This window comes from Eurosta solidaginis, chromosome 3, assembly GCF_040869045.1.
Source record: "Eurosta solidaginis isolate ZX-2024a chromosome 3, ASM4086904v1, whole genome shotgun sequence".
Classification (NCBI taxonomy): Eukaryota; Metazoa; Arthropoda; class Insecta; order Diptera; family Tephritidae; genus Eurosta; species Eurosta solidaginis.
Genome location: NC_090321.1, coordinates 112,589,441 through 112,615,888, shown reverse-complemented (window position 1 = coordinate 112,615,888; position 26,448 = coordinate 112,589,441). Strand labels below are relative to the sequence as shown.

The 26,448-nt window shown below is 35.9% G+C and overlaps 1 protein-coding gene across 5 annotated transcripts in view; it reads right to left on the bottom strand.

Annotated features, from left to right (window-relative positions):
* Obsc (Obscurin) overlaps window positions 1–26,448 on the bottom strand; it is a 2,548,720-nt gene that overhangs the window by 2,158,138 nt on the left and 364,134 nt on the right. For all 5 annotated transcript variants that reach the window (XM_067772951.1, XM_067772955.1, XM_067772952.1 and 2 more), the window contains 2 exons: window positions 16,143–16,313; window positions 11,960–12,125 (listed from right to left, as the gene is read on the bottom strand). In XM_067772951.1, coding sequence (XP_067629052.1) covers window positions 11,960–12,125; window positions 16,143–16,313 — 337 coding nt within the window. The remainder of the gene's footprint in view (window positions 1–11,959; window positions 12,126–16,142; window positions 16,314–26,448) is intronic.

Sequence of the window (26,448 nt, the reverse complement as noted above, 5' to 3'; positions counted from 1 at the left end):
GTAGAAGATAAAATTGACTTAGGACAATTCTTTATCAGGCTTGAAAAAGAAGCCGCCAATTTAGGACTTGAAAAAATACAGTTGTCCTTAGGAGACAAATTGTTTAAAAGTAATTATACTCGAGTAAGCAAATTTATTGAAATAGGAAACAGGGTTCTCAAAAAACTAACAATTGCACTAACCCCAGAGGTTATGTACGTGACAAATCCCGGGAAAATTAAAGAAATTCTGCAGAAATATCATGACGATCCTATTATGGTGGCCACCAAGGAATAAATCGCATGTTAAAACAAATCAAACAAAGCTATAGCTGGAAAAATATGCGAGGTGACATAAAGAAATACGTAAATAACTGCATCCACTGCAGGAAGAATAAGGTTAATAATCATATAAAGCATATAAAGGAACCAATGAAAATAACGGAGACACTTCCGAAGGCTTTAATTATTATAATTATACGTAAAACATGTTCATTTACATAAATAAAAAATAGCTTAATAAAGTGTGGTATTTATTTTTGGAAAGAAGTGTATTTGAATTTAGGTGCCAATCATTTCAAATTGATAAGATCATCGGCTTTTTGCAATTAAGAGGAATTTCTAATGAAAATTTATATTCCTTCTTAAATATATTAAAGAGGGTTTCATTTTAATTTTAAAAGTGGTCTACTACATTATGTGGCATTACCACAATACAAGATATTTGTATTTATGTAAACGCCAGGTTAAATCCAGCTTGTAATGCACAAGCAAATGAATTCAACTTTCGACCACACACGAATAACTCATAGCGGCATATATAAGTTATATTGAACCCAGCGGGGATCCATATCCGTTTACAGTTGTTTAACCCATAAGCGTCACACTCACCAACCCACGTGTCGATCAGCGTGCCTGATCTACAGCGTCGGTTTGTCAGCGCGACCGACCAAACGTTATTACATAGCTAGGTAATAAGAATATTATGCTGACTAGGTATATAGAAATAGAGTGTAGTTATTTTTAGTGTGTAAGTATTGTATGTAAATATTGTAATAGTATTGTAAGTAATCCTTCTATAAAAGAGAAAGTATTCAGCAATAAAGAATAATCTGATTTTAGCGCTGAACATAAACGCCCACAAAATCTCTTTTGCATTAATATACGGTAAATTTATCACATGGCAATCCTGCCAGGCTAGATTGGAAATTGGCAAAACTGCAAAAAATCTAGCTGGAGGGAGATCCTGCCAAGGAATTTTTTTTCGAAAAGTATAAAAAATAATCTTGCCATCCTGGCAAAAATTGAATTTTAAAATATGCTGAAGGATTCTGAAATAATAAAATAAGCAAATACAAAGGATTCTAACTGCTGTTGCAGCACGAATAATTAAAACAACTCCGAAAAGTAACCTTCCTTCACACACCAGAGCGATATGGAAGACAGAGGCACTACGTCAACTTGAAGGCAACCGATTTGAAACATAAAAACAAACCAAGGCAAAAGGAAACAATAAAATAGAGCAAAGGCATTCCTGATGGCAACCGGCAAACCGCATTACCACGCATAAAAAGGTTGGAATAAAGATCACAGAACGGAAAATATAACAATAAATTTGACTGGCAGCAAACGCATAAGTGAACTGGAATAAATAGAATATCTGAACGACGGCCGGAAACCAACTAAAAGACTAATAGCAAACCAGCAGGACGCGATTAGCAGTACGACTAGCACCAAGATTGGCAACGAGTTTTACGTATGTTAAGTATATAAAAATTTAGAATCAATTGAGCGGCTCAGGGACGCTAAACTATGAGCAAAAACTTTGTCTTTGCTTAGGCAATTTTTTTTTCTTTCCTCACAGTAGGACTAGTTTAATTAAAAGGAACTTTGAAATTTTAAGTCAATTATGTTTTACTAAAAAAAAGGGAATTAATTAAATGTAAAATAAATTAAAATTCAAAATTCAATTAAGTAAATTGGAATGTTTAGGACGTTTCTTAAAATATTCAGTTAACTTTCGACATATATAAGTTTCAGTTATTCCTTGGTTATGAACGAAATAACAGCAGAGGAGGAATTCCATAGAATTTTTGAGAAGTGTGAAAGCACAATCAAAGATTTTATAAAAATTTCAGAAAAATTTTTAAAAAATAAAGCCGATAAGCAAGATCCGAAACCGATAACTATAGAAGAGTATCGGCGAAGGAACAAATTGCAAAAACAGAAGAATTACCAAAAGTACCTGCCTCGAAAATCCAAAGAAGAAAGAGGGGAGGTAGACAATTTAAGAAAAGAAAAGAAATAGCTGAAACTAACAATATTCTAAATGTTACAAAAAATACATCAGATAGGATTAAATTAAAAAAAATCCAAGAATTAAGAAAAATAAATTAAAATAAAAGAAAATTGTTTCCAATTTATTCAATTTGATAGAAAATGGTTAGGAAAATTCACTAAAATGCCTTGGTGGACTAAAATAGCTCAAAGCATAATGATAGCAATAGCTGGCTATGAATTTAAATAAAATGAATAAATGGCAAGAAATTTACGAAAAATAATCAGAAGAAAAAACTAAAGCGGAAAACGCATACAAATGCATAAATGAAAACACCAGGTTAAAGCTAGAAACTATAGTTAAACATTTAAACACAATCGTAGAAGCCCTAAATAATATAGGACAGGTAATCAATACGGTAAATAATATACTTACTAAAGAACACCAAAACGAAGCTTTCCAATTATTTTCCCACGTACGTGACAAATTAGTATCCTCATTAGCGAGATACAACATAGAAATACCCATACCAACTACGATAGAGGAAAATCTCCAAGCTGATTTTAGCTCAGTTCTAACCGAACCTTCACGAAACCGCACCCCTTCACCAGCATTGAGTCAAACTTCATCAGTGGAAGGACATAAACCACTACATATCCCACCCATAAACGTCACAATGGCAAAAAAAGTAGTAGAATTTATCAAAACTGCCTCATCAGTGCTGCCACAGTTTGATGGAAAGCCTGAAAATTTGCACAGTTTCTTAGATGCCCTTCATATTCTCGACCAAATCAAGGATAATCATGAAGCCTTAGCGATAACCATAATAAAGACCAAGCTAAAAGGCACTGCAAGAAATTTTATTAACACCGAAACTACAATTGAACAAATGAAATTAAAATTGATAACGGCAATAAAAGGCGAATCCGTGGAGGTTTTGACAGCAAAACTACTTAATATCCAACATCGCAGCAAAACTGCAAACCAGTGTACTGTAGAAATAGAGAAACTTACTAGATCATTAGAAGGAGCTTATATCTCGGACGGACTTAACCCAGACTTAGCAACGAAATATTCGACACAAGCAGCAGTAAAATCTATGTGTAGAAACTGCTCGAATGATAAAGTAAAAATGATAATGCAAGCAGGAACATTCACAACAATGAACGATGCAATTTCCAAATTTACAAATAGCTGTACAGAAATAACAGGCAGCTCAAATACCATTTAAAACATTCGTCAACAAAATCAATACCGGAGTAACTGCCGTGGAGGTTACCAAAGTAACAGCTATGGAGGTTACCGAGGTAGGAGATTTAGACCCCAGCCAAGATACAGTAACAACTTTAGATTAAATAACAATAATTATAATTCCCAAGGAAGATCGCAAAACCAAAAAAAAAAATAATAATAGACCCTACAATCAGACACGTAATGTACGCAGTTGTAATCAGCAGGAAAACCAGGAAACTCCACTTCAAAATCAGCAGATAGAAAATATGTGTACTATATCTACACTTACATAGTTATATATCTACAAAAACATCATTAAATAACTCAATTTCAAATTTCTTAGTAGACACAGGAGCAGATATCTCCATAATTAAAAAGACCCAAAGAATTAGTCATGCAAAAATAAATACAGAACAAATAACAGACTTAAAGGGCATTGGTCAGGGATAACTATTACACTAGGAACAGTCAAAACTGATTGAAAAGGTCGTGACCTTCTAATTTACCATAAATTTCACGTCGTAGGAGACGACTTTCCAATACCGTGCGATGTAATAATATGTCTGGACTTTATAAAGAAATATAATTGTATTCTAGATTATGGCAAAACCGAGGATAAATTAATCCTAAGACCATATGATTTTCCCCAAACAATCATAATGTATCTAACAAATTACCTGTCTGCTAACACAATTACGATCCCTGCCAGATCTGAAGTCATTAGACAAGTAACAGTAAACACTGATAGCAAAAACATTTTCATACCCCATCAACAATTATCTGAAAGCATTTTTGTAGCAAACACAATCATAAATAAAGATCAAACTTTCGTCAGAATTATTAACACCACACATAAAAACACAATTATTCAAAATTACAAAATATATACTGAAAATTTAGATGACTACACTTTAATTAAAGCAAACACACACAATAAACAGAGTAATGACACAGAAAAATTAAAAAGATTAACTAAAAATTTCCCAAAATTTGTCAATTCACAATTAACTTCATTATGCACGGAATTCATAGACATATTTTCACTAGAAACAGAACCAATTTTCCCTAATAATTATTACAAGCAAAAACTACACATGAAAGACGACACACCAGTTTACATAAAAAAAACTATAGATTGCCCGAGACACAAAAAGGGGAAATAAGCAAACAGGTGAATAAATTGATTGAAGATGACATTATAGAACCCTCAATATCAGAGTACAACAGTCCAATTTTACTGGTACCTAAAAAATCAGTACCAGGCAATACAGAAAAAGGATGGAGACTGGTAGTTGACTACAGACAAGTAAACAAAACACTAGCAGCGGATAAATTCCCACTTCCAAGAACTAATGATATTTTAGACCAACTTGGAAGAGGAAAATATTTTTCATGTCTAGATTTTATGTCAGGTTTTCATCAAATAGAATTACACCCAGATTCCATAGATATACCCTCATTCACAGCGGAAAACGGTACATATAGATTCAAAAGACTACCCTATGGTTTAAAAGTAGCACCAAACCCATTCCAAAGGCATTTACAGGCCTCAAACAATCCCAAGCATTTCTCTATATGGATGATTTAGTTGTACTACATGCTGAAAAATTCAAGAGATGTTTTCTCCACTTGTAGGAAATACAACTTAAAATTACATCCAGATAAATGTCTATTTTTCAGTCAAGATGTAACTTATTTAGGACATAAATGCACAAGCAAGGGAATACTACCCGACCCAGGCAAATTTGAAACAGTTCAAAACTACCCAATACCAAAAACTGCAGATGAAGTTAAAAGATTCGTAGCGTTCTGCAATTATAACAGAAGATTTGTACCGAATTTCACAGAGTACTCAAGAAAATTAACTAGGCTTTGCAAAAAGAATGTTTCCTTCGACTGGACAGAAGAATGTCAAAAAGCTTTTGTCTACTTAAAGGAAGCATTAATCAGCCCAAAACTTTTGCCATACACCGACTTCAATAAAGAATTCTGCATAACAACAGACGCTAGTGGGTATGCTTGCGGAGCAGTCCTTAGCCAAGAACACGATGGCAAACAGTTACCAATTGCTTACGCTTCTAGATCCTTCACAAAAGGTGAAACAAACAAAGCTACGATAGAAAAAGAACTAGCAGCAATCCTTTGGGCCATAACCTCCTTCAGACCATATATCTATGGCAGAAAATTCCTAATTAAAACCGACAATCGCCCTTTAACAAACCTTTTCTCGATGAACAGTCCTTCATCTAAGTTAACACGAGTAAGACTCGAACTAGAGGAATATGATTTTGAAGTGGAGTACATTGTCGCAAAAGAAAATCATGTAGCGGACGCATTGTCTCGCATTAACATAACAAATTTAAAGGAAATGTCAGTGGAAGCATGCAAAATAATGAAAGTCACAACTAGAGCAGCAGCAAAAAATATAAAAATTAATGTTAAAATTGAAGAAAGCCACAGAGAGAACCCCAAAATATATGAAGCGCTAAATAAATTTGAAGTAATAAGACATGTCAGGCTCGTTTTCAATCCTCCGAAATTATATTTCAAGAAAGGAAAGAAAATTTTTAGCACTATAATTAAAAGCAACCTAATTGTAGATGATACAATTGACTTAGGACAATTCTTTATCAGGCTAGAAAAAGAAGCCGCCAATTTACGACTTGAAAAAATACAGTTGTCCTTAAGGGGACAAATTGTTTAAAAGTAATTATACTCGAGTAAGCAAATTTATTGAAATAGGAAACAGGGTTCTCAAAAAACTAACAATTGCACTAACCCCAGAGGTTATGTACGTGACAAATCCCGTGAAAATTAACGAAATTCTGCAGAAATATCATGACGATCCTATTATGGTGGCCACCAAGGAATAAATGGCATGATAAAGCAAATCAAACAAAGCTATAGCTGGAAAAATATGCGAGGTGACATAAAGAAATACGTAAATAACTGCATCCACTGCAAGAAGAATAAGGTTAATAATCATATAAAGCATATAAAGGAACCAATGACAATAACGGAGACACCTCCGAAGGCTTTTGATATAGTACAGATTGATACGGTCGGACCATTACCGAAATCGATAAATGGAAAAGAATACGCAGTTACCATTATATGCGATCTCACTAAATATTTGATAGCAATCCTAGTCCCAAGCAAACATGGGATAATAATTGCTAAAGCAGTACTCGAGCATTTCATTTTGATTTATGGTCCATGAAAACAATCGTAACAGATATGGGAACCGAATACAAAAATAACTTATTCGAAGAACTGTGTAAGTTGCTAAAAATTGAGCACAAAAACTCAACAACATATCATTATCAAACTTTGGGCACTGTAGAGCGTAGACATAGAACATTTAATGAATATGTATGTTCATACATATCCAGTAACAAAAGGTGTATTTTTTTTCAAGCGAGCTTGAAGAAAGCGCTTCAACTATCTAAAGAGTTTCATTATGCCAAAACCATATAGATGGTGGAGGTTTATCAGCTAATTGTTACTTTTTTCGCTGCTATGACATTTATACTTCTAGCGCAGTATGTTGTTGACACTCAACCAGAGAATTACAAAAACAAAATACATGAAATGCGTGTGTTTGTTTGTATGTATGTCACCCTGCCGCCACGCTGTTATTTTGTTATTTTTGTTTATCTGCACATTCGTATGTTCATTTCATTTGCTCGTTCACAATAGTGCCCTATCTTTGAATATGCAACACTATACAACACTGTCCATCAGGTCGACAATTACCTAAGCGATTTCAACTGAAAGCGCTTAGCCAACTCAACTCGATTACTTTTTATTGTTGCTTTCCATGCAATTCGGTAAGCTAGCTAGTGTTTTAATTGTACTAGTAAGCAACGAAATACAGCTAAAGATGATTGGGATGAATACCTCAAGTATTTCGCGTACTGTTACAACATGACCCCATCGACCGTACATGGGTATTGTCCTTACGAACTAATATTCGCGAAAAAACCCCGACCTACGAATTCCTAGACGAAAATAAAATAAGCCCATTGTATAATCACGAGGCTGATGACAAGGAAGTTAAATATAGATTTCAAATAGCACACCAAAGAGCTAGAAAATTAGTAAAAGAAGCTAAAGAAAAACAAAATGTTAATTATGATAAAAGTAGCGCCAGTAAGGAAATAAAAATAGGCGACATAGTGTTAGTTAGAGAGGAAGCAGCTCATAAGCTAGACAATAGATACCAAGGAAATTATAAAGTAAAAAGTAAAGATAGAAATAATAATTATACTTTAATACCTAATAGGATAGGAAATAGCGGTAGTAGAAACAAAATAAAAGAAATAGTAATCCATAAAAATAGGCTTAAACTAGTATAGAACATTTACTAGTAACACATATGATTTGAAAAAAAAAAATCAAAACAATCGTACTATAAGCATTCCAATTTACTCAACACCATAGATACGTAAGAAAGAAAATGTAAATTAACAAAAGAAATAATAAATACCAACCCATGGTGGCATTAAGTGACTGTTACTTCATAATAAATTTGTAAACATAAACAGATTTTGTGTGGGCCGACACACTTAAAATTCTGATATGTAAAAACAAATCTCAATAACACTTGATGCAAAACATTGTTCATAATCATAAGCACTCAACCATAAAAAAAAAAAATTAATACAAAGAAAAATGTACAAGCAAAAAAACAATAGAAAAAAAAATGTCAGCAAAAATCACACATGTCAAGCAAATGTAAACGGATACAAAAATAAATAAACAAACTCTTCACGCTCAGTATCAAGTTACCGCAATACAATAAATTACAATAGAAAACTAAAAGCAATTAAAATTTTGTAAACTCTAAATAGGTCATAAAGTCACCTTAAGGATCACATACAATTGTTATCAAGTGTATGTGACCCTTCTTAAAGGTGGATGGTATGGCATTACCACAATAAAAGATATTTGTATTTATGTAAACGCCAGATTAAGTTCAGCTAGTAATGCACAAGCAAATGAATTTAACTTTCGACCACCCCGTTTACAGTTGTTTAACCCATAAGCGTCACACTCACCAACCCACGTGTCGATCAGCATGCCTGATCGACAGCGTCGGTTTGTCAGCGCGACCGACCAAATATTATTACATAGCTAGGTAATAAGAATATTATGCTGACTAGGTATATAGAAATAGATTGTAATTATTTTTAGTGTGTAAGTATTGTATGTAAATATTGTAATAGTATTGTAAGTAATTCTTCTATAAAAGAGAAAGTATTCAGAAATAAAGAATAATCTCATTTTAGCGCTGAACATGAGCGACCACAAAATCTCTTTTGTATTAATATACAGTAAATTTATTACAATTATACTAAAAAGGATTTCATCTAAATTCTATGAGTAATAATTTTAATTTTATTGAAAAGGTTTTCATTTTAGTTTTATAGATTATCTACTCAGTTTTAATAAAAAGAGATATCCAGTCATAGTAAGACGGGTATCTTATTGGAAAAAATCATACAGAAATCCGCTAAACTCTCTTCTTATTTAGAGAGTATTTTAAGTGGTCTTTTCGCTGTGTGTGGGTTTGGGATCTTTGATTTAAACGTCTATTCATTTATTACATTCATAAATTTTTAATGAGTTGGAAAATTATTCACGACACTTAAGAATATTTATAATAGCAGCCAGTATGTTTAATTCTTACAGTTTCTTCATCATAATACAATTACAATAATTTAGGGCTTCATTGCGTATTGCGAACGATAGCTCAGACAACGATTCGTCTCTAAACGACTTCGTCGAGCAATGGTATTCTCAAACATTTTCGTTCGGCATTTACGTTTCTTACTTTACGTCAAACAAGAAGGCGAAAGCAAGTGTCAAATAACCTGCTGCCATCGTTTGACATAGTTCAAATACACTAGCAATTTGTCTCTAAGGCATAAATAATAGTTTAAAAAAACTAAAAAAAACACACTTTTATAGCTAACCGAACTAAAAAATAGAAAATAATTTTCAATTAAAAAGAGTTTATATAACAGTAGTAGAAGGTCAAACAATCATTTATAGTTAATCACCTCAAAATAAAATTATAATAAAATTTAAGTTATTAACAGAATAATTTAATTTATATTAAAAAGCGTGGGGTGCATTTGACTACATTTCATATCTTTCCTCTCATATAGTTGCCAATAGAATGATTGTAACATTCAATACCCCACGCTTTTTACTGTGAATTAAATTATTCTGTTAATAAATTAAATTTTATTATAATTTTATTTTGAGGTGATTAACTATAAATGATTGTTTGACGTTCTACTACTGTTATATAAACCCTTTTTAATTGAGAATTATTTCCTATTTTTTAGTTCGGTTAGCTACAAAAGTGTGTTTTTTTAGTTTTTTTAAACTGATTCAAGGTTCGATTCGAGCTCAAGGCCAGAACAATAATTTTTTTCTAATTATTGTTATTTTTTAATTTTTCTAAATTTGAAAAATTGTATTTTGTTTTTGGAATAGTAAGTAGAAAATTATTCAGACAACCTGCCATAGCTGCGCAGATAGATCCATTTCGAAGGGTGCTAAGCCTTCATCATCAGTACGCTTTAGGCATGCTGCGCTAACCATTTAGCTATACAGCGGTGGTTTATTTGACTGGCAAATTTGCTACTTCTATTCCTTTTTACCAACTATATTTATTCAGTGTTGCGCCATCTGGTGCAAATCACTGATAATGCTGGATTTTTGTTTATTGTCAATTACTTTGTGTGACATTCCCAAGTGCTCATGGTTTATTAACAATTGTTTTTGTTTTTATCGGCCTATTGATAAATGATTCAAGGTTCGATTCGAGCTCAAGGCCAGAACAATAATTTTTTTCTAATTATTGTTATTTTTTAATTTTTCTAAATTTGAAAAATTGTATTTTATTTTTGGAATAGTAAGTACAAATTTTTTCAGACAACCTGCCATAGCTGCGCAGATAGATCCATTTCGAAGGGTGCTAAGCCTTCATCATCAGTACACTTTAGGCATGCTGCGCTAACCATTTAGCTATACAGCGGTGGTTTGTTTGACTGGCAAATTTGCTACTTCTATTCCTTTTTACCAACTATATTTATTCAGTGTTGCGCCATCTGGTGCAAATCACTGATAATGCTGGATTTTTGTTTATTGTCAATTACTTTGTTTGACATTCCCAAGTGCTCATGGTTTATTAACAATTGTTTTTGTTTTTATCGGCCTATTGATAAATGATTCAAGGTTCGATTCGAGCTCAAGGCCAGAACAATAATTTTTTTCTAATTATTGTTATTTTTTAATTTTTCTAAATTTGAAAAATTGTATTTTGTTTTTGGAATATTAAGTACAAAATTTTTCAGACAACCTGCCATAGCTGCGCAGATAGATCCATTTCGAAGAGTGCTAAGCCTTCATCATCAGTACGCTTTAGGCATGCTGCGCTAACCATTTAGCTATACAGCGGTGGTTTGTTTGACTGGCAAATTTGCTACTTCTATTCCTTTTTCCAACTATATTTATTAAGTGTTGCGTCATCTGGTGCAAATCCCTGATAATGCTGGATTTTTGTTTACTGTCAATTACTTTGTTTGACATTCCCAAGTGCTCATGGTTTATTAACAATTGTTTTTGTTTTTATCGGCCTATTGATAAACGATTCAAGGTTCGATTCGAGCTCAAGGCCAGAACAATAATTTTTTTCTAATTATTGTTATTTTTTAATTTTTCTAAATTTGAAAAATTGTATTTTGTTTTGGGAATGTCAAAAAAAGTAATTGACAATAAACAAAAATCCAGCATTATCAGTGATTTGCACCAGATGGCGCAACACTGAATAAATATAGTTAAGGCCAACTGACCTTATGGCCGTTAACCTTATGTCACCACACCATCACATTAATGCATTGTCATCGAACCTTGATACGTGTGCAAGGTTTCAATCAAACTTATGGCCATTCAAAGTGGTAATAAGGCCAATTGACCTTATGGCCGTTGACCTTATGTCATCACACCATCACATTAATGCATTGTCATCGAGCCTTGATACGTGTGCAAAGTTTCAATCATACTTATGGCCATTCAAAGTGGTAATAAGGCCAATTGACCTTATGGCCGTGGACCTTATGTCACCACCCCATCACATCAATGCATTGTCATCGAGCCTTGGTACGTGTGCAAGGTTTCAGTCAGACTTATGGCCATTCAAAGTGGTAATAAGGCCAATTGACCTTATGGCCGTTGACCTTATGTCACCACACCATCACATTAATGCATTGTCATCGGTCCTTGATAAGTATGCAAAGTTTCAAATTAATTAGCCTACCAACTAACCAAGCTAAAAAAGCGTGTTAAAAACGAATTCTTAATACAGAATTAGGCCCTTAAAAAATTGTCGAATATAAAGATGTTAGGCATATTTAAGTATCTTGATATCATTAGTAAATCTTAGTTTAGATCTTACCAGGAAATAATCTCTAGCCTCTTGGTGTTCTGAAAGAAAAGCCTGGGCATTGGGCTCAGTTTCACAATATTTAACGTGTATGTCGAAATCCCTTTCAAGTCTAAGAAAAGTTTTAGCTATCATGTTTGGTTGTTCGGAATAATATTTAAGTCCTTCTAATAAGACCCTGAAAATATAAAGGTGTTAATTTGCTTACACTTGTTTAATGTATTCAATAGCATTAATAATTAAGCAATTCACAAGGTCTGTTACTGTCTTATTTTTTAAATACTACTCTTGTGAACATTACATTCAGTTGTAGATAAGTATATCGTATTTAAATACACCCGTCAAAATAGCCATCTATAAAAAGCCTTTAAAAATCAAAATTTATAAAGACTCTAATTATTTTATAAATACTTAAAACTTTTTTCGTTGTTATATTGCGCTTTGTACAAAGTTCCATTTGAAACATGTAAAGGAATTAAATAAATTGAATATATCAAGAAAAAATCAACGCGACGTCAGGATAAACAAGACAAAAGCTGTTTCGATCATGGCTTGTAAATCTCTTCAAAGTTCTTTCTTTCGTGACTGGGATTTGAACCCGCACTCCTGCGATGATCGGCTTTGCCTTACTTTTTACATATATATATTATACATATATATAATATATATATATATTATACATATATATAATATATATATATATATTATACTTCAGTCCCAACAACTTTACATGTTTGAAAGTAACGAAAGCTATGTAACAGTTTTTGTTCTTTGTGAAAAGGTTTAGCATTATCCCAAAATATTGAATAAACTAAAATAAAAAATTGCCTTACAATTTTTTGCATAGTACATTAAGCAATTAATTACTCCCGCGTAAACAATAACAAATAAATCATGTAATTCTTTATATCTGCCACTAGACATAAGAGTACTAATACCCGTTGTAGCAGCGGCAACCCCCGTCTATACACATTGTATGCCCTTTTACCATTGGCATATCATTGGAGGTGGCGTCCTGCCACACATAGCAAGCTAAAGACCTAGAGAAATATCATGCCCCTGCAGCACATACTATTTCTCAACAGGCTACAGACTGCAGGCTTTGGGGTATATTCTCAATATCGCCCACATTGTAAACTAAATGCCCTGAGAAACACCCAAATAGACTTGACAATGGGCATGGTAATTGGGCCATGAGTGTATGCTTGTCGAATTGTGTTATCTTGCCACTGCTAGAACAACAGGCAATAAATAGTTTGAAAATTACTTAGACATCTGATATACATAGCCTGCTGAATTGTTTTTTTTTTTTTAATTAAAATTCTTTATTCCACACCCAAACGTTACATTTACATAATTTGGAAAAATGTACATACCTTTTCGAAATTTCAAATGGAAATTAAAACAACCGAACCGAACATTACATACTCAGTTGAGAGCTATGGAGACAAAATAAGGAAAATCACCATGTAGGAAAATGAACCTAGGGTAACCCTGGAATTTGGTTGTATGACATGTGTATCAAATGGAAGGTATTAAAGAGTATTTTAAGAGAGAGTAGGCCATAGTTCTATGGATGGACGCCTAGGGATATCGCCATAAAGGTGGACCAGGGCTGACTCTACAATTTGTTTGTACGATATGGGTATCAAATGAAAGGTGGTAATGAGTATTTTAAATGGGAATGGGCTTTAGTTCTATAGGTGAACGCCTTTTCGAGAAATCGCCATAAAGGTGGACCAGGGGTGACTCTAGAATATGTTTGTACGATATGGGTATCAAATGAAAGCTGTTAATGAGTATTTTGAAAAGGTGTGATCCTTAGTTCCATAGGTGGACGCCGTTTCTAGATATCGCCATAAAGGTGGACCAGGGGTGTCTCTAGAATGTGTTTGTATGATATGGGAATCAAATGAAAGGTGTTACTGAGCATTTTAAGATGGAGTGGGCATTAGGTCTATAGGTGGACGCCTTTTCGAGATATCGCCATTAGGGTGGGCCAGGGGTGACTCTAGAATGTTTGTACGATATGGGTATCAAACGAAAAGTGTTACTGAGCATTTTAAGAGGGAGTGGGCATTAGGTCTATAGGTGGACGCCTTTTCGAAATGTCGCCATTAAGGTGGGCCAGGGGTGACTCTATAATGTGTTTGTATGATATGGGCATCAAATGAAAGATGGTAATGAGTATTTTAAAAGGGAGTAATCCTTAGTTCTATAGGTGGACGCCTTTTCGAGATATCGCCATAAAGGTGGACCAAGGGTGACTCTAGAATATTTGTACGATATGGGTATCAAACGAAAGGTGTTACTGAACATTTTAAAAGGGAGTGGGCATTAGGTCTATAGGTGGACGCCTTTTCGAGATATCGCCATTAGGGTGGGCCAGGGTGACTCTAGAATGTGTTTGTACGATATGGGTATCAAATGAAAGGTGGTAATGAGTATTTTAAAAGGGAGTAATCCTTAGTTCTATAGGTGGGCGCCTTTTCGAGATATCGCCATTAGGGTGCGCCAGGGGTGACTCTAGAATATTTGTACGATATGGGTATCAAACGAAAGGTGTTACTGAGCCTTTTAAGAGGGAGTGGACATTGGGTCTATAGGTGGACGCTTTTTCGAGATATCGCCATTAGGGTGGGCCAGGGGTGACTCTAGAATGTTTGTACGATATGGGTATCAAATTAAAGGTATTAATGAGGGTTTTAAAAGCGAGTGGCCCTTAGATGTATATGTGAAGGCGTTCTCGCGATATCGACCAAAATGTGGACCAGGTATGTATGCAATACCACTAACAGTATTCCTGCCAAGATTCCAAGGGCTGTTGATTTCGGCTTGTAGAACTTTTTCATTTTCTTCTACTTAATATGGTAAGTGTCACACCCATTTTACAAAGTTTTTTCCAAAGTTATATTTTGCGTCAATAAACCAATCCAGTTACCATGTTTCATCCCTTTTTTCGTATTTGGTATAGAATTATGGCATTTTTTCATTTTTCGTAATTTTCGATATCGATAAAGTGGGCGTGGTTATGGTCGGATTTCGGCCATTTTTTATACCAAGATAAAGTGAGTTCAGATAAGTACGTGGGCTAAGTTTAGTAAAGATATATCGGTTTTTGCTCAAGTTATTATGTTAACGGCCGAGCGGAAGGACAGACGGTGGACTGTGTATAAAAACTGGGCGTGGCTTCAACCGATTTCGCCCATTTTCACAGAGAACAGTTACCGTCATAGAATCTATGCCCCTACCAAATTTGAGAAGGATTGGTAAATTTTTGTTCGACTTAAAATTTGAATTAAAAAAAAATTTTTTTTAAAAAGTGGGCGTGTTCTTCATCCAATTTTGCTAATTTTTATTTAGCACATATATAGTAACAGGAGTAACCTTCCCGCCAAATTTCATCATGATATCTTCAACGACTGCCAAATTACAGCTTGCAAAACTTTTAAATTACCTTCTTGTAAAAGTGGGCGGTGCCACGCCCATTGTCCAAAATCTTACTAATTTTCTATTCTGCGTCATAACGTCAACCCATCTACCAAGTTTCATCGCTTTAACCGCCTTTGGCAATGAATGATCGCATTTTTTCGGTTTTTCGAAATTTTCGATTTCGTAAAAGTGGGCGTGGTTATAGTCCGATATCGTTCATTTTAAATAGCGATCTGAGATGTGTGCCCAGGAATCTACATACCAAATTTCATCAAGATACCTCAAAATTTACTCAAGTTATCGTGTTAACGGGCCGACGGACGGACGGACGGACATGGCTCAATCAAATTTTTTTTCGATACTGATGATTTTGATATATGGAAGTCTATATCTATCTCGATTCCTTTATACCTGTACAACCAACCGTTATCCAATCAAAGTTAATATACTCTGTGAGCTCTGCTCAACTGAGTATAAAAATTAAACTAAGTCTTTTTACTCTGACTTGAAGCCACCATGTTGAACTATTTCTCAATACACATTTTCCACTTAAACTATTTCTATTTAATCACCCGACTACCAAATTCGCTAATCTGGTTATACAATTTTTGTTCATATGTGTATGGAGATTCACGAAGCTTTTTATGACGTTAACGTTTCTGTGTGGTGTGGACCTGCTCATGTAAGAGCTATAAAATCATAGTAAATACGATGAATATGAAACCTTGTGAATTGCCTAAATATTAAATTACTATATACTTACAAATTGTGAAACTCGGCAATTTGTTGAAAATTCGAAAAAATTATATCCTTATTATCTCGAACTATACGTGGAGCATTTGCTTTGTCACAAACTTTAATGTATTGTTCAACTATTTGTTGCAGATCTCTGCCGAATTCTTCCTCTGTTTCAATTAGTTCTCTAACGGTTGCTCTGAAAGAAAAAAAATTATAAATAAAACATGGGTCTCCAAAAATTTTAAGTAATTGCCTTTTCGTATCCGCAATGGCAAAATAAAAGTAAAATCATTTTAAATGAATATATAATGCATTTTTAAATTACATATATCAGCATGTCGGTTAATCGAAATATATGTGCTTGTACGAAAAAAAAAAATTTTCGAAGTGGTGTTATACTTTCGTGAAATTTTAATGAATTTTAGACGTATTACGATGGTTCCAAAGTAGTGAAAAGAAAAGGGCCAGCGGTATACCTTTCGGATCCGGAAATCAAATAAGATCAAATAAGCAGGCATATCACTGTAGCATTTTTCAAGAGGAACTAGTAGCCGTAACCAAAACAGTAGAAACGATGGAAGAAAGTAGCTTAAACTGCAGCCGCGTCAACTTTTATGTTGACAGCCAAGCACCAATTAAGGCAATAATCACGCAAAGCACAGCATTTAAAAGTGTATTAGGGTTGCTGGAAGGGTTGCTCGTCCCCTGCGTTTGCCAGGCTAAGACTCCAGCTATAAGGAGTGGCACAGTCGTCATACCTAGAAGCAGCAAGAGGTATAGGTCCTAGAAATCTTCCAGTATTGGCCAAGAGGACGGAGTTGTTTTATAACATAGGTCCTGGTTTGTGAAAGGATTTTTCCGTTTGATCGTTAAGGAAACTTCTGGTAACACTATGGACTCATTTAGTCCTGACGGACCGCCCAGGACGACCCATCCTAGACGTATAACATCTTCTTTATTAAATTATTTTATTTTATTGTGATGGAAAAACTGATATTGTTAGCCATTTCGACTAGGACTCTTAAAAATAATCAAATAATTCGGTAGTTTTTTTCGTTTATTAATCGAATTTCACTATTCGAAAAATCTATTTATGTATATTATTCAAATAATCGTAACTCACCAATTATTTGATTTTATATGAAGTGTTCATAAAACAAGTAAAGACAGCACAGCGGAAGACTTTATACCTTAAATGCATGGAGCTGAGCAATAATTTTATCCTATTCGTAATATTCGAATAACAATAGCCGCTTTTTTTAGAAGCTAGTGGCGGCCACCGTGGTGTGATGGTAGCGTGCTCCGCCTATCACTCCGTATGCCCTGGGTTCAACTCCCGGGCAAAGCAACATCAAAAATTTTAGAAATAAGATTTTTCAATTAGAAGAAAATTTTTCTAAGCGGGGTCGCCCCTCGGCAGTGTCTGGCAAGCGCTCCGGGTGTATTTCTGCCATGAAAAGCTCTCAGTGTAAACTCATCTGCCTTGCAGATGCCGTTCGGAGTCGGCATAAAACATGTAGGTCCCGTCCGGCCAATTTGTAGGGAAAAAATCAAGAGGAGCACGACGCAAATTGGAAGAGAAGCTCGGCCTTAGATCTCTTCGGAGGTTATCGCGCCTTACATTTATTTTTTTTTTTTTAGTGGAAATAAAACGCTAGATGGATTAGGGAATTACATACTAAGCAACAACACAAAGTAAACTAGTTGAGTTGACTAACCGTTCGAGATGAAATCGCTTAAGCAACAGTGGACCAAAAATAGGGCACTATTTTGAACGAGCGAATGAGATGTACATACGAATGTGCATGTAAACACAAGTAACAAAATAACAGCGTAGCGGCAAGGTGACATACATACAAACACTTCATTCCATGTGTTTGGATTTTATAATTCTTTGGATTAGTGTCAAAAAAGTACTGCGCCAGGATCAGAAATCTCAAATCAGCTAAAAAAAAATACCAATTAGCTGATTTTCTACCACCATCTCTAAATTGTTTTTTTCAAGCTCGCTTGCAAAAAAAAGCAAGTGTTATTTATTTATTTATATAGTAAAGAATGGCAGCATCGTTAAGACATAGGCGCATAATCATAGTCAAAATAAAATAGGTTTTAAATTTAGTTTCAGCTTTTTTGACAGATAGCTCATAGAAAATTATGTCAAAAAGCTGCAACTAAATTTAAAACTATTTTATTTTAACTATGATTATGCGCCATAGTCTTTTATAGTACATCAACTTATAGGTAAATACAAGAATTACAAAATATAATAACTTAAAAATATTTATATATAACTAATTACATATGTTTATATTATATAGAAATAGAAATAGGAGAGCTAAACCGCAGCTACATTCACCCATTAGTACCAAAGTAATTTTGTATAACGATCTTATAGTTACCTCGATTTATGATTGCCTTAATAGATTCAGGAATGGAGTTCCATAGTCTCACAGCATGAACAAAGAACAACCGCGAAGAAGATAAGTTGGAGTATTTAGGGAGAATTAAATTATTATGCCTATTAGATCTTGTGAATTTTAGCTTCTCGTAAAGATAGCTAATGTAATTGTAACTGATGTCCAGAGAGTGCTTAGATTATGGAGGGAACACTTCTCTGCTCTCCTAAATGGAGGCAGCAATTCACCGCGCAGAGATGAAGAACCCGATCCCGCAATCGACGATGATGGAATATATGTCCCCCCGCCCGATTATGACGAAGTTAGAATAGCAATAACCAGATTGAAAAACAACAAGGCCGTGGGCGCTGATGGATTTCCTGCGGAGCTATTCAAGTTCGGCGGCGAGGAGTTGGTAAGGCGCATGCAGCAGCTTCTTAGCAAAATATGGGCGGACGAAAGCATGCCCGACGGTTGGAATCTAAGTGTTCTTTGCCCAGTCCACAAGAAGGGGGATACTGCAAAATGCACCAACTATCGTGGAATCAGCCTTCTTAATATCGCATATAAGGTCCTTTCAAGTGTATTGTGCGAAAGATTGAAGCCCACCGTGAACCGGCTGATTGGACCTTATCAGTGCGGCTTCAGACCTGGTAAATCTACCATCGACCAGATTTTCACAATGCGCCAAATCTTGGAAAAAACCCGTGAAAAGAGAATCGACACACACCACCTCTTCGTCGACTTTAAAGCCGCCTTCGACAGCACGAAAAGGAGCTGCCTATATGCCGCTATGTCTGAATTTGGTTTCCCCGCAAAACTTATACGGCTGTGCAAAATGACGTTGAGCAACACCATCAGTTCAGTCAGAATTGGGAAGGACCTCTCCGAGCCGTTCGAAACTAAACGAGGTTTCAGACAGGGTGACCCCCTATCGTGCGATTTCTTTAATTTGATGCTGGAGAAAATTATACTAGCTGCAGAACTTAACCGCACTGGAACAATATACTATAAAAGCGTGCAATTACTGGCATATGCTGATGACATTGATATCATCGGCCTAAACACCCGCGCTGTTAGTTCTGCTTACTCCAAGCTGGAAAAAGAAGCGGTAAAGATGGGTTTGATGGTGAATGAGGACAAAACGAAGTACCTGCTGTCATCGAGCAAAGAGTCAGCGCATATGCGCCTTGGCAACCACGCTACTGTTGGCAGCCATAATTTCGAAATAGTAAAAGACTTCGTTTATTTGGGAACCAGCATCAACATTAGCAACAACATCAGCACTGAAATCCAGCGAAGAATCAATCTTGCCAATAAATGCTACTTTGGACTAGGTAGGCAATTGAAAAGTAAAGTCCTCTCTCGGCGAACGAAAATCATACTCTACAAGTCACTTATCGTACCCGTCCTGCTATATGGGGCAGAAGCATGGACCATGACAACAGCAGATGAAGCGGCTTTGGGAGTGTTCGAGAGAAAAGTTCTTCGAAAGATTTATGGACCTCTACGCGTTGGCGATGGCGAGTACCGAAGAAGATTTAATGATGAGCTGTACGAGCTATACGCAGACATCAACATAGTCCAGCGAATTAAAACGCAGCGGCTGCGCTGGCTAGGCCATGTTATGCGAATGAAAGATGATGCTCCGGCCAAGAAAGTGTTTCTATCGGAACCCGCCTATGGAAGCAGAGGTAGAGGGCGGCCCCCACTCCGTTGGAAGGACCAGGTGGAAAACGATTTAAACTCCCTTGGTGTGACCAATTGGCGCCGGTTGGCGGAGCGAAGGAGCGACTGGCGCGCCTTGTTGGACGGCCATAACCGTTTAGACGGTTAAGCGCCAATTAAGTAAGTAAGTAAGTAAAGATAGCTAGGAGTTTTGAATTCAATAAGCTTATACAGGAATATACAGTTTCTAGCTGCAATATAATCTAAGATACTGCATCCCCGAAGTTTATTCTTCCACAAGGAGATGTCGTCATATTGCTTTAAGCCGTAGACGTAGCGGGCAACATTATTGAACAGAACTAGAATTTTTTGAGACGAGACAGATTCCAGCTTACTATATGAGCCGTTTATTTTGAAAGTGGCATAAGTCATTTCCAACTCATGGTCTTAAATGCATTGTTATTTTTGAACGAATGCATATATAGATGGTTCTACAATTATAAAATAATAATAAGAATTGCATCTTTTGGATATTGGACTCTAAAAAACTGGAGGCGAGGAGAGATACAAACAAATTATCACTGAACGTAAACGACATGAAATGACTTATGCCACTTTCAAAATAAACGGCTCATATACAAGACTGGAATATGTAATATGAGGTAGGATTAATTGCACACCTAATTATACCTTTAATGAACATGAAATGGTATACTAACTTTGGTCCGATGTTTGTAACGTTGAGAAATATATAAGATAGACTCACCATTAAGAATACCGAATTGATCAGGGCAACGAAATGAGTTGATATAGCCATGTCCGTCTGTCTGTCCGTCTGTCTGTTTGAACGCAAACTAGTCCCTCAAATTTTGAGATATCTCAATGAAATTTGGCACAAGGATGTATTATATTACATATATCTCCCATACAACCGATCGTTCAGATAAGACGATTTTGGTCATTCCTGCCGCAATTTAGAAAGTATAAACGTGACACTTGGTGATATATATTTTAATATATCATAGAAGATTTTCTGAAAAAATCACTTTGATCGGAGCTATATATAGTATATATCCCATACAACCGATCGTTCAGACAGAAAAATTTTTGGCAATTTCTCCCTTAATTTCCAATATAAAAACGTTAAACTTGGTGATATTTATTCTAATATATCATAGAAAATTTCATGAAAAAATCATTTTGGTCGGAGCTATATATAATATATATCCCATACAACCGATCTTTCAGATAGAAAATTTTTTTAGCCATTTCTCCCTTAATTTGCAAAATAAAAACGTTAAACTTGGTGATATTTATTCTAATATATCATAGAAGATTTCCTGAAAAAATCACTTTGATCGCAGCTATATGTATATAGTATATACCTATCCCATACAACCGATCGTTCAGATTGAAAGATTTTTGGCCATTTCTCCCTTATTTTCCAATATAAAAACGTGAAACTTGGTGATATATATTCTAATATATTATAGAAGATTTCCTGAAAAAATCATTTCGATTGGAGCTATATATAATATATATCCCATACAACCGACCGTTCAGATAAGGGGTTTTTTGCTATCTATAACAAAGAGGATAAATATAATAAGAGCCGTCACTCGTTATTTTTTAGGCATTTACTCGATGTAAACTGTGAGGTAGTCGCTACTTTTGTTTTATGAGGGACATTTTTGAATTGCCTTCCATTTATCAATGCGGTGTTGTCACTTTATGCAAACGTGTTTTTTGGAAAGAGAATTAAATAATTAATTAAATGCAGTCGGAAAAATAAACACAAATACCCCACGAAAATGTATACAAGACATTTATAAACATCTCGACCAAAAAAAAATTAGCGACTACCTCATAGTTTACATCGAGTAAAATGCCTAAAAAATAACGAGTGACGGCTGTTATTATATTTATCCTCTTTGTCTATAATATAAAAATAAGTCGGGTTTTCTTTCCTGACGCTATAACTCCAGAACGCACGAACCGATTTCCACGGCTTTGCATTCGTTGGAAAGGTCTCGGGCTCCGCGAGGTTTATAGCAAAGAAAATTCAGGATCCACGTACAGGGTCTCGCGATATAGGCCAAAACGTGGACCCGGGTACCCCTAGAATGTGTTTATAGAATATGGATATCAAATGAAAGCTGTTGATGGGTGCTTTAGTAGAGGGTAATTTCCATACCCCTGTGTGACGAGGGTCTCGAGATATAGGCCAAAACGTGGACCAGGGTACCCCTAGAATGTGTTTATAGGATATGGATATCAAATGAGGTTTATAGCAAAGAAAATTCAGGATCCACGTACAGGGTCTCGAGATATAGGCCAAAACGTGGACCCGAGTACCCCTGGAATGTGTTTATAGAATATGGATAACAAATGAAAGCTGTTGATGAGTGCTTTAGTAGAGGGTAATTTTCATACCCCTGTGTGACGAGGGTCTCGAGATATAGGCAAAAACGTGGACCAGGTTACCCCTAGAATGTGTTTATAGGATATGGATATCAAATGAAAGCTGTTGATGAGTGCTTAAGTAGAGGGTAATTTTCATACCCCTGGGTGACTAGGGTCTCGAGATATATGCCAAAACGAGGGCCCGTAAACACCTAGATAGTGTTTTTACATTATGGGTATCAAATTGAAGCTGTTTGTGAGTGCTTTAGTACAGGGTAGTTTTCATACCTATTGTGACAAGGGTCTCGGCCAAAACATGGAGCCGGATACACTTAGAATGTGTTTTTAAATTATGGGTATCAAATTGAAGCTGTTGATGTGTGCTTTAGTACAGAGTAAGTTTTACACCGCTGGGAGACTAGTGTCTCGAGATATAGGGCAAACCATGGACACGGATACCCCTAGAATGTGTGTGTATTATGGATATCAAATGAAACCTGTTGCTGGATGGAGATAGATGAAGCGAAAAATACGGAGGGAGGAGTGAATACAAAGATTAGGAAAAAGTGTAGAGGGGCGTAGGCAGAGTTTGACGGAAAAATCGTATTAAAATGTATGCAGGTAGACCAAAGTTAGGGCAGAACAACGTCTGCCGGGTCTGCTAGTTTTTTTATATTTATCTCAAAATCGTTTAGGTATGTACATCTGTTCACTATATAGTTTTATCTTATACAGCGCATTATTTGGAGATTACGAATGGGATAAGATTATTGCTCAGCCCCATTCATGAAAGGTATGAAGTCATCGGCACAGCAGAAGACAGCCCCGTCCTTACTTGTTTTTTCTTGTGTCTAAAGGCTCCATTACTGATACTTAGCATAGACTTGACTTGGCTTGGGAACTGTCACTTACAGTTCTATTAAATGAACATTGCATGTTACTGATTACTGAAAACTTAACTTGACTTAGAAGTCTGTTGAATTTTGATTTTCTATGTAAGTTCTAAGTGACGTTTACATTTTGAGATGCCATTTGTTTGTTTCCATTTCATTTTGACATTTTGTCATACAAATTGACATTTATTTAAAAATAAATTTCAACGCTGATTATGATGCCAGATTTTATGCGCCAAGTGGAGTATAATCGTGGCTAAGTTGCCAAGTTTACGCCAAGTCAAGTCAAGTCTATGCTAAGTATCAGTAACGGGGGCTTAACGGTGTAAACGAGGCTGACATTCTTAGCCTGCGCAAAACAGTGCACACGTTGCTTACAACTTTGCTTATATGGTTCGAACAGCTCAGCGTAGAATTCATAATAAAACCTAAATTTTTTATCTTCTCAGTAAACATGAGACAACAAAATCTGGGGAATATCTTCAACATGAACAGCACTATTGCTGATGGGTAACACATACGGCTTGGACGCGCTTAGACGGAGACAATTCTCCCGGGCCCATTCAGAAATGGCTAACAGATCACAGTTTATTTTAAAGCACAAATCCTCGACAAGACCAATCCGACTGGACAAATACAACTGAATGTCCTCAGCATAGGCATGCACACTGACATACTGGCACACAGAGAACACATCATTAACAAAAAGACTAAACAAGAGCGGACCAAGTATAGACCCCTGTGGAGCTCCGGATTCAACACTACCTGACGACGATGATCCAGCTCTACCCTTAACCTTTTGAGATCTTCCTGTAAGATAGCTAGCCATAAGCTTAACAGCACTATTAGAAAATGCAAAGTAGTGTTTCAGCTTTTAAAAAGTAGATCATGGCTTACCAAGTGAAATGCCTTGGAAAAATCCAAAAGGCAAAGAAGAGTCAGATCGCCATCATCAAATTTTATACGAATATCGTCCATTATTTTCATCATAGCTGTAGCACAGCTATGCTTAGGTCTAAACCCTGACTCTAAAGGAGACAAAATATTATATTTTTGTATAAACAATGATTCTTGAGAGAACATTAAAGACTCACACACTTTAGAAAAGGTCGGCAAAATACTTATCGGCCTGTAATCAGACGGGTTAGTCGGAGTATTCTTCTTCGCAACAGGGACTATGATAGCCTTTTTCCATGCAGGAGGAAAAGATGAGACAGTGAAAATATTGTGACGAATATTAGCAACACTAAGGGATACTATCTTCTCTAAGCCGATACAAAGCAGTGACTTGTATGCACATCAACAAATCAATCATTATGTCCATACATATGTCCATACAAGCAGCGGAGAGAAACGCACAAACACATGCATATACATATCTGAGATACTCCCAAAAGTAGGCAATCATCGGTGGAAGTATCACTCACATATACAGGCGCATATGGCTATGCGAGAAGCTACACTCGTGCACCTGTAGTTATAGCTGAGAAATTTATAGCTGGTAAACAAGTAGTAAATTCTAGAAATGGAAACGCCTAGAAGAATGCGAGCGAGACAGAATATAAAAGCTGAGTAAGCAGTAATCAGTTTGATTTAAGGAAGCTATTATTTGTGAAGTATCAGCGTTATCGTGAAGTATTTTAGTAGAGGCCATTTTGCATTATTGAATATTAGAGTTATTTATTCAACAGTTTAGCGATAAGAACGTTAGCAGAAGATTTGGAATAAGCAGAATTTCACTAAATTCGTTACAATTGGAGTCAGAAGAGGAATTGTTGAATAAATTTCGAAGACTTCGAATACAACTTGGACATGGCAAAGTGTTGGAAGGAGTTGGAGAGCCGTGGATTGAATACAACCGGCAATAAACTCGAACTTCAGGCACGACTACGAGAGGCAATGGAATTGATGGCGAGAAGACAACAAAAATTGAAGAGAAAAACGAATCATCGCAGACAGTTACGACCACAGACTTGAACACGATTTTGGCTGCAATATCTGCAAAAACATCGACAGTAACATCCAAGATGGAAACTCAACTGGAAGAACAGAAGACATATATAGCATCCCAACTGCAATCGCAAGAGACACGCATAACATCTAAGATTGAAGCACAGGAGACGCGTATTTCCGAAATGTCGGCACAAATTTCAGCACAGATATCATCTCAGATCTCCACACAACTAGAAGAGCAGGAAGTCCGTAAGTCATCTAAACCGGAAGCGCATATGGAAGAAAAACTAACAAAGTTTCATGAAGACTTCAGTGGTCGACAGGCTAAAATAGAGGCAGAGATTGATGCTGCGAAAGATAGGATCCAGGAATTACAATTGAACCGCCCAGTCATTTCAACGTCTAATCCGAGGGTAAAAACTCCATCCTTTGACGGTTCTGTTCCTTTCCAGTTATTTAAGCTTCAGATTGAGAAGACGTCAGCAGTGAACAACTGGAATGCGGATGATAAAGTTGCTGCACTGTTAATGGCATTGAAAGGGCCTGCAGCTCAGATCTTACAAACCATTCCAGAGGGCGAACGGAACTATTATGAAGCATTGATGGGCGCTATAGAAAGACGATACGGAACCGAGCATTGGAGACAGACATACCAAATGGAGTTACTGAACCGCTTCCAGAAGGCTGGTGAAACATTGCAAGAGTTTGCGTCGGATGTTGATAGGCTGGCATATTTAGCGAATGCGGACGCACCTGTGGAATACACCGAAAGGGTAAAAATCCATAGCTCTATTAATGGAATACGGGATGTCGAAACGAAGCGAGCGACATACGCAAACCCAAAACCTACATTCGCAGAAACGATATCACATGCTCTGATTCAGGAAACAGCGTCGCTTCTGTGTAAGCCAGTTTTCAAAGCACGCGATGTGGAAGTGGAAAGGCCAGACTGGGTGAACACAATATTGGAGGCGCTGAAGGGATCACAACAGAAAAATGACGGAGTTATGAAGTGTTT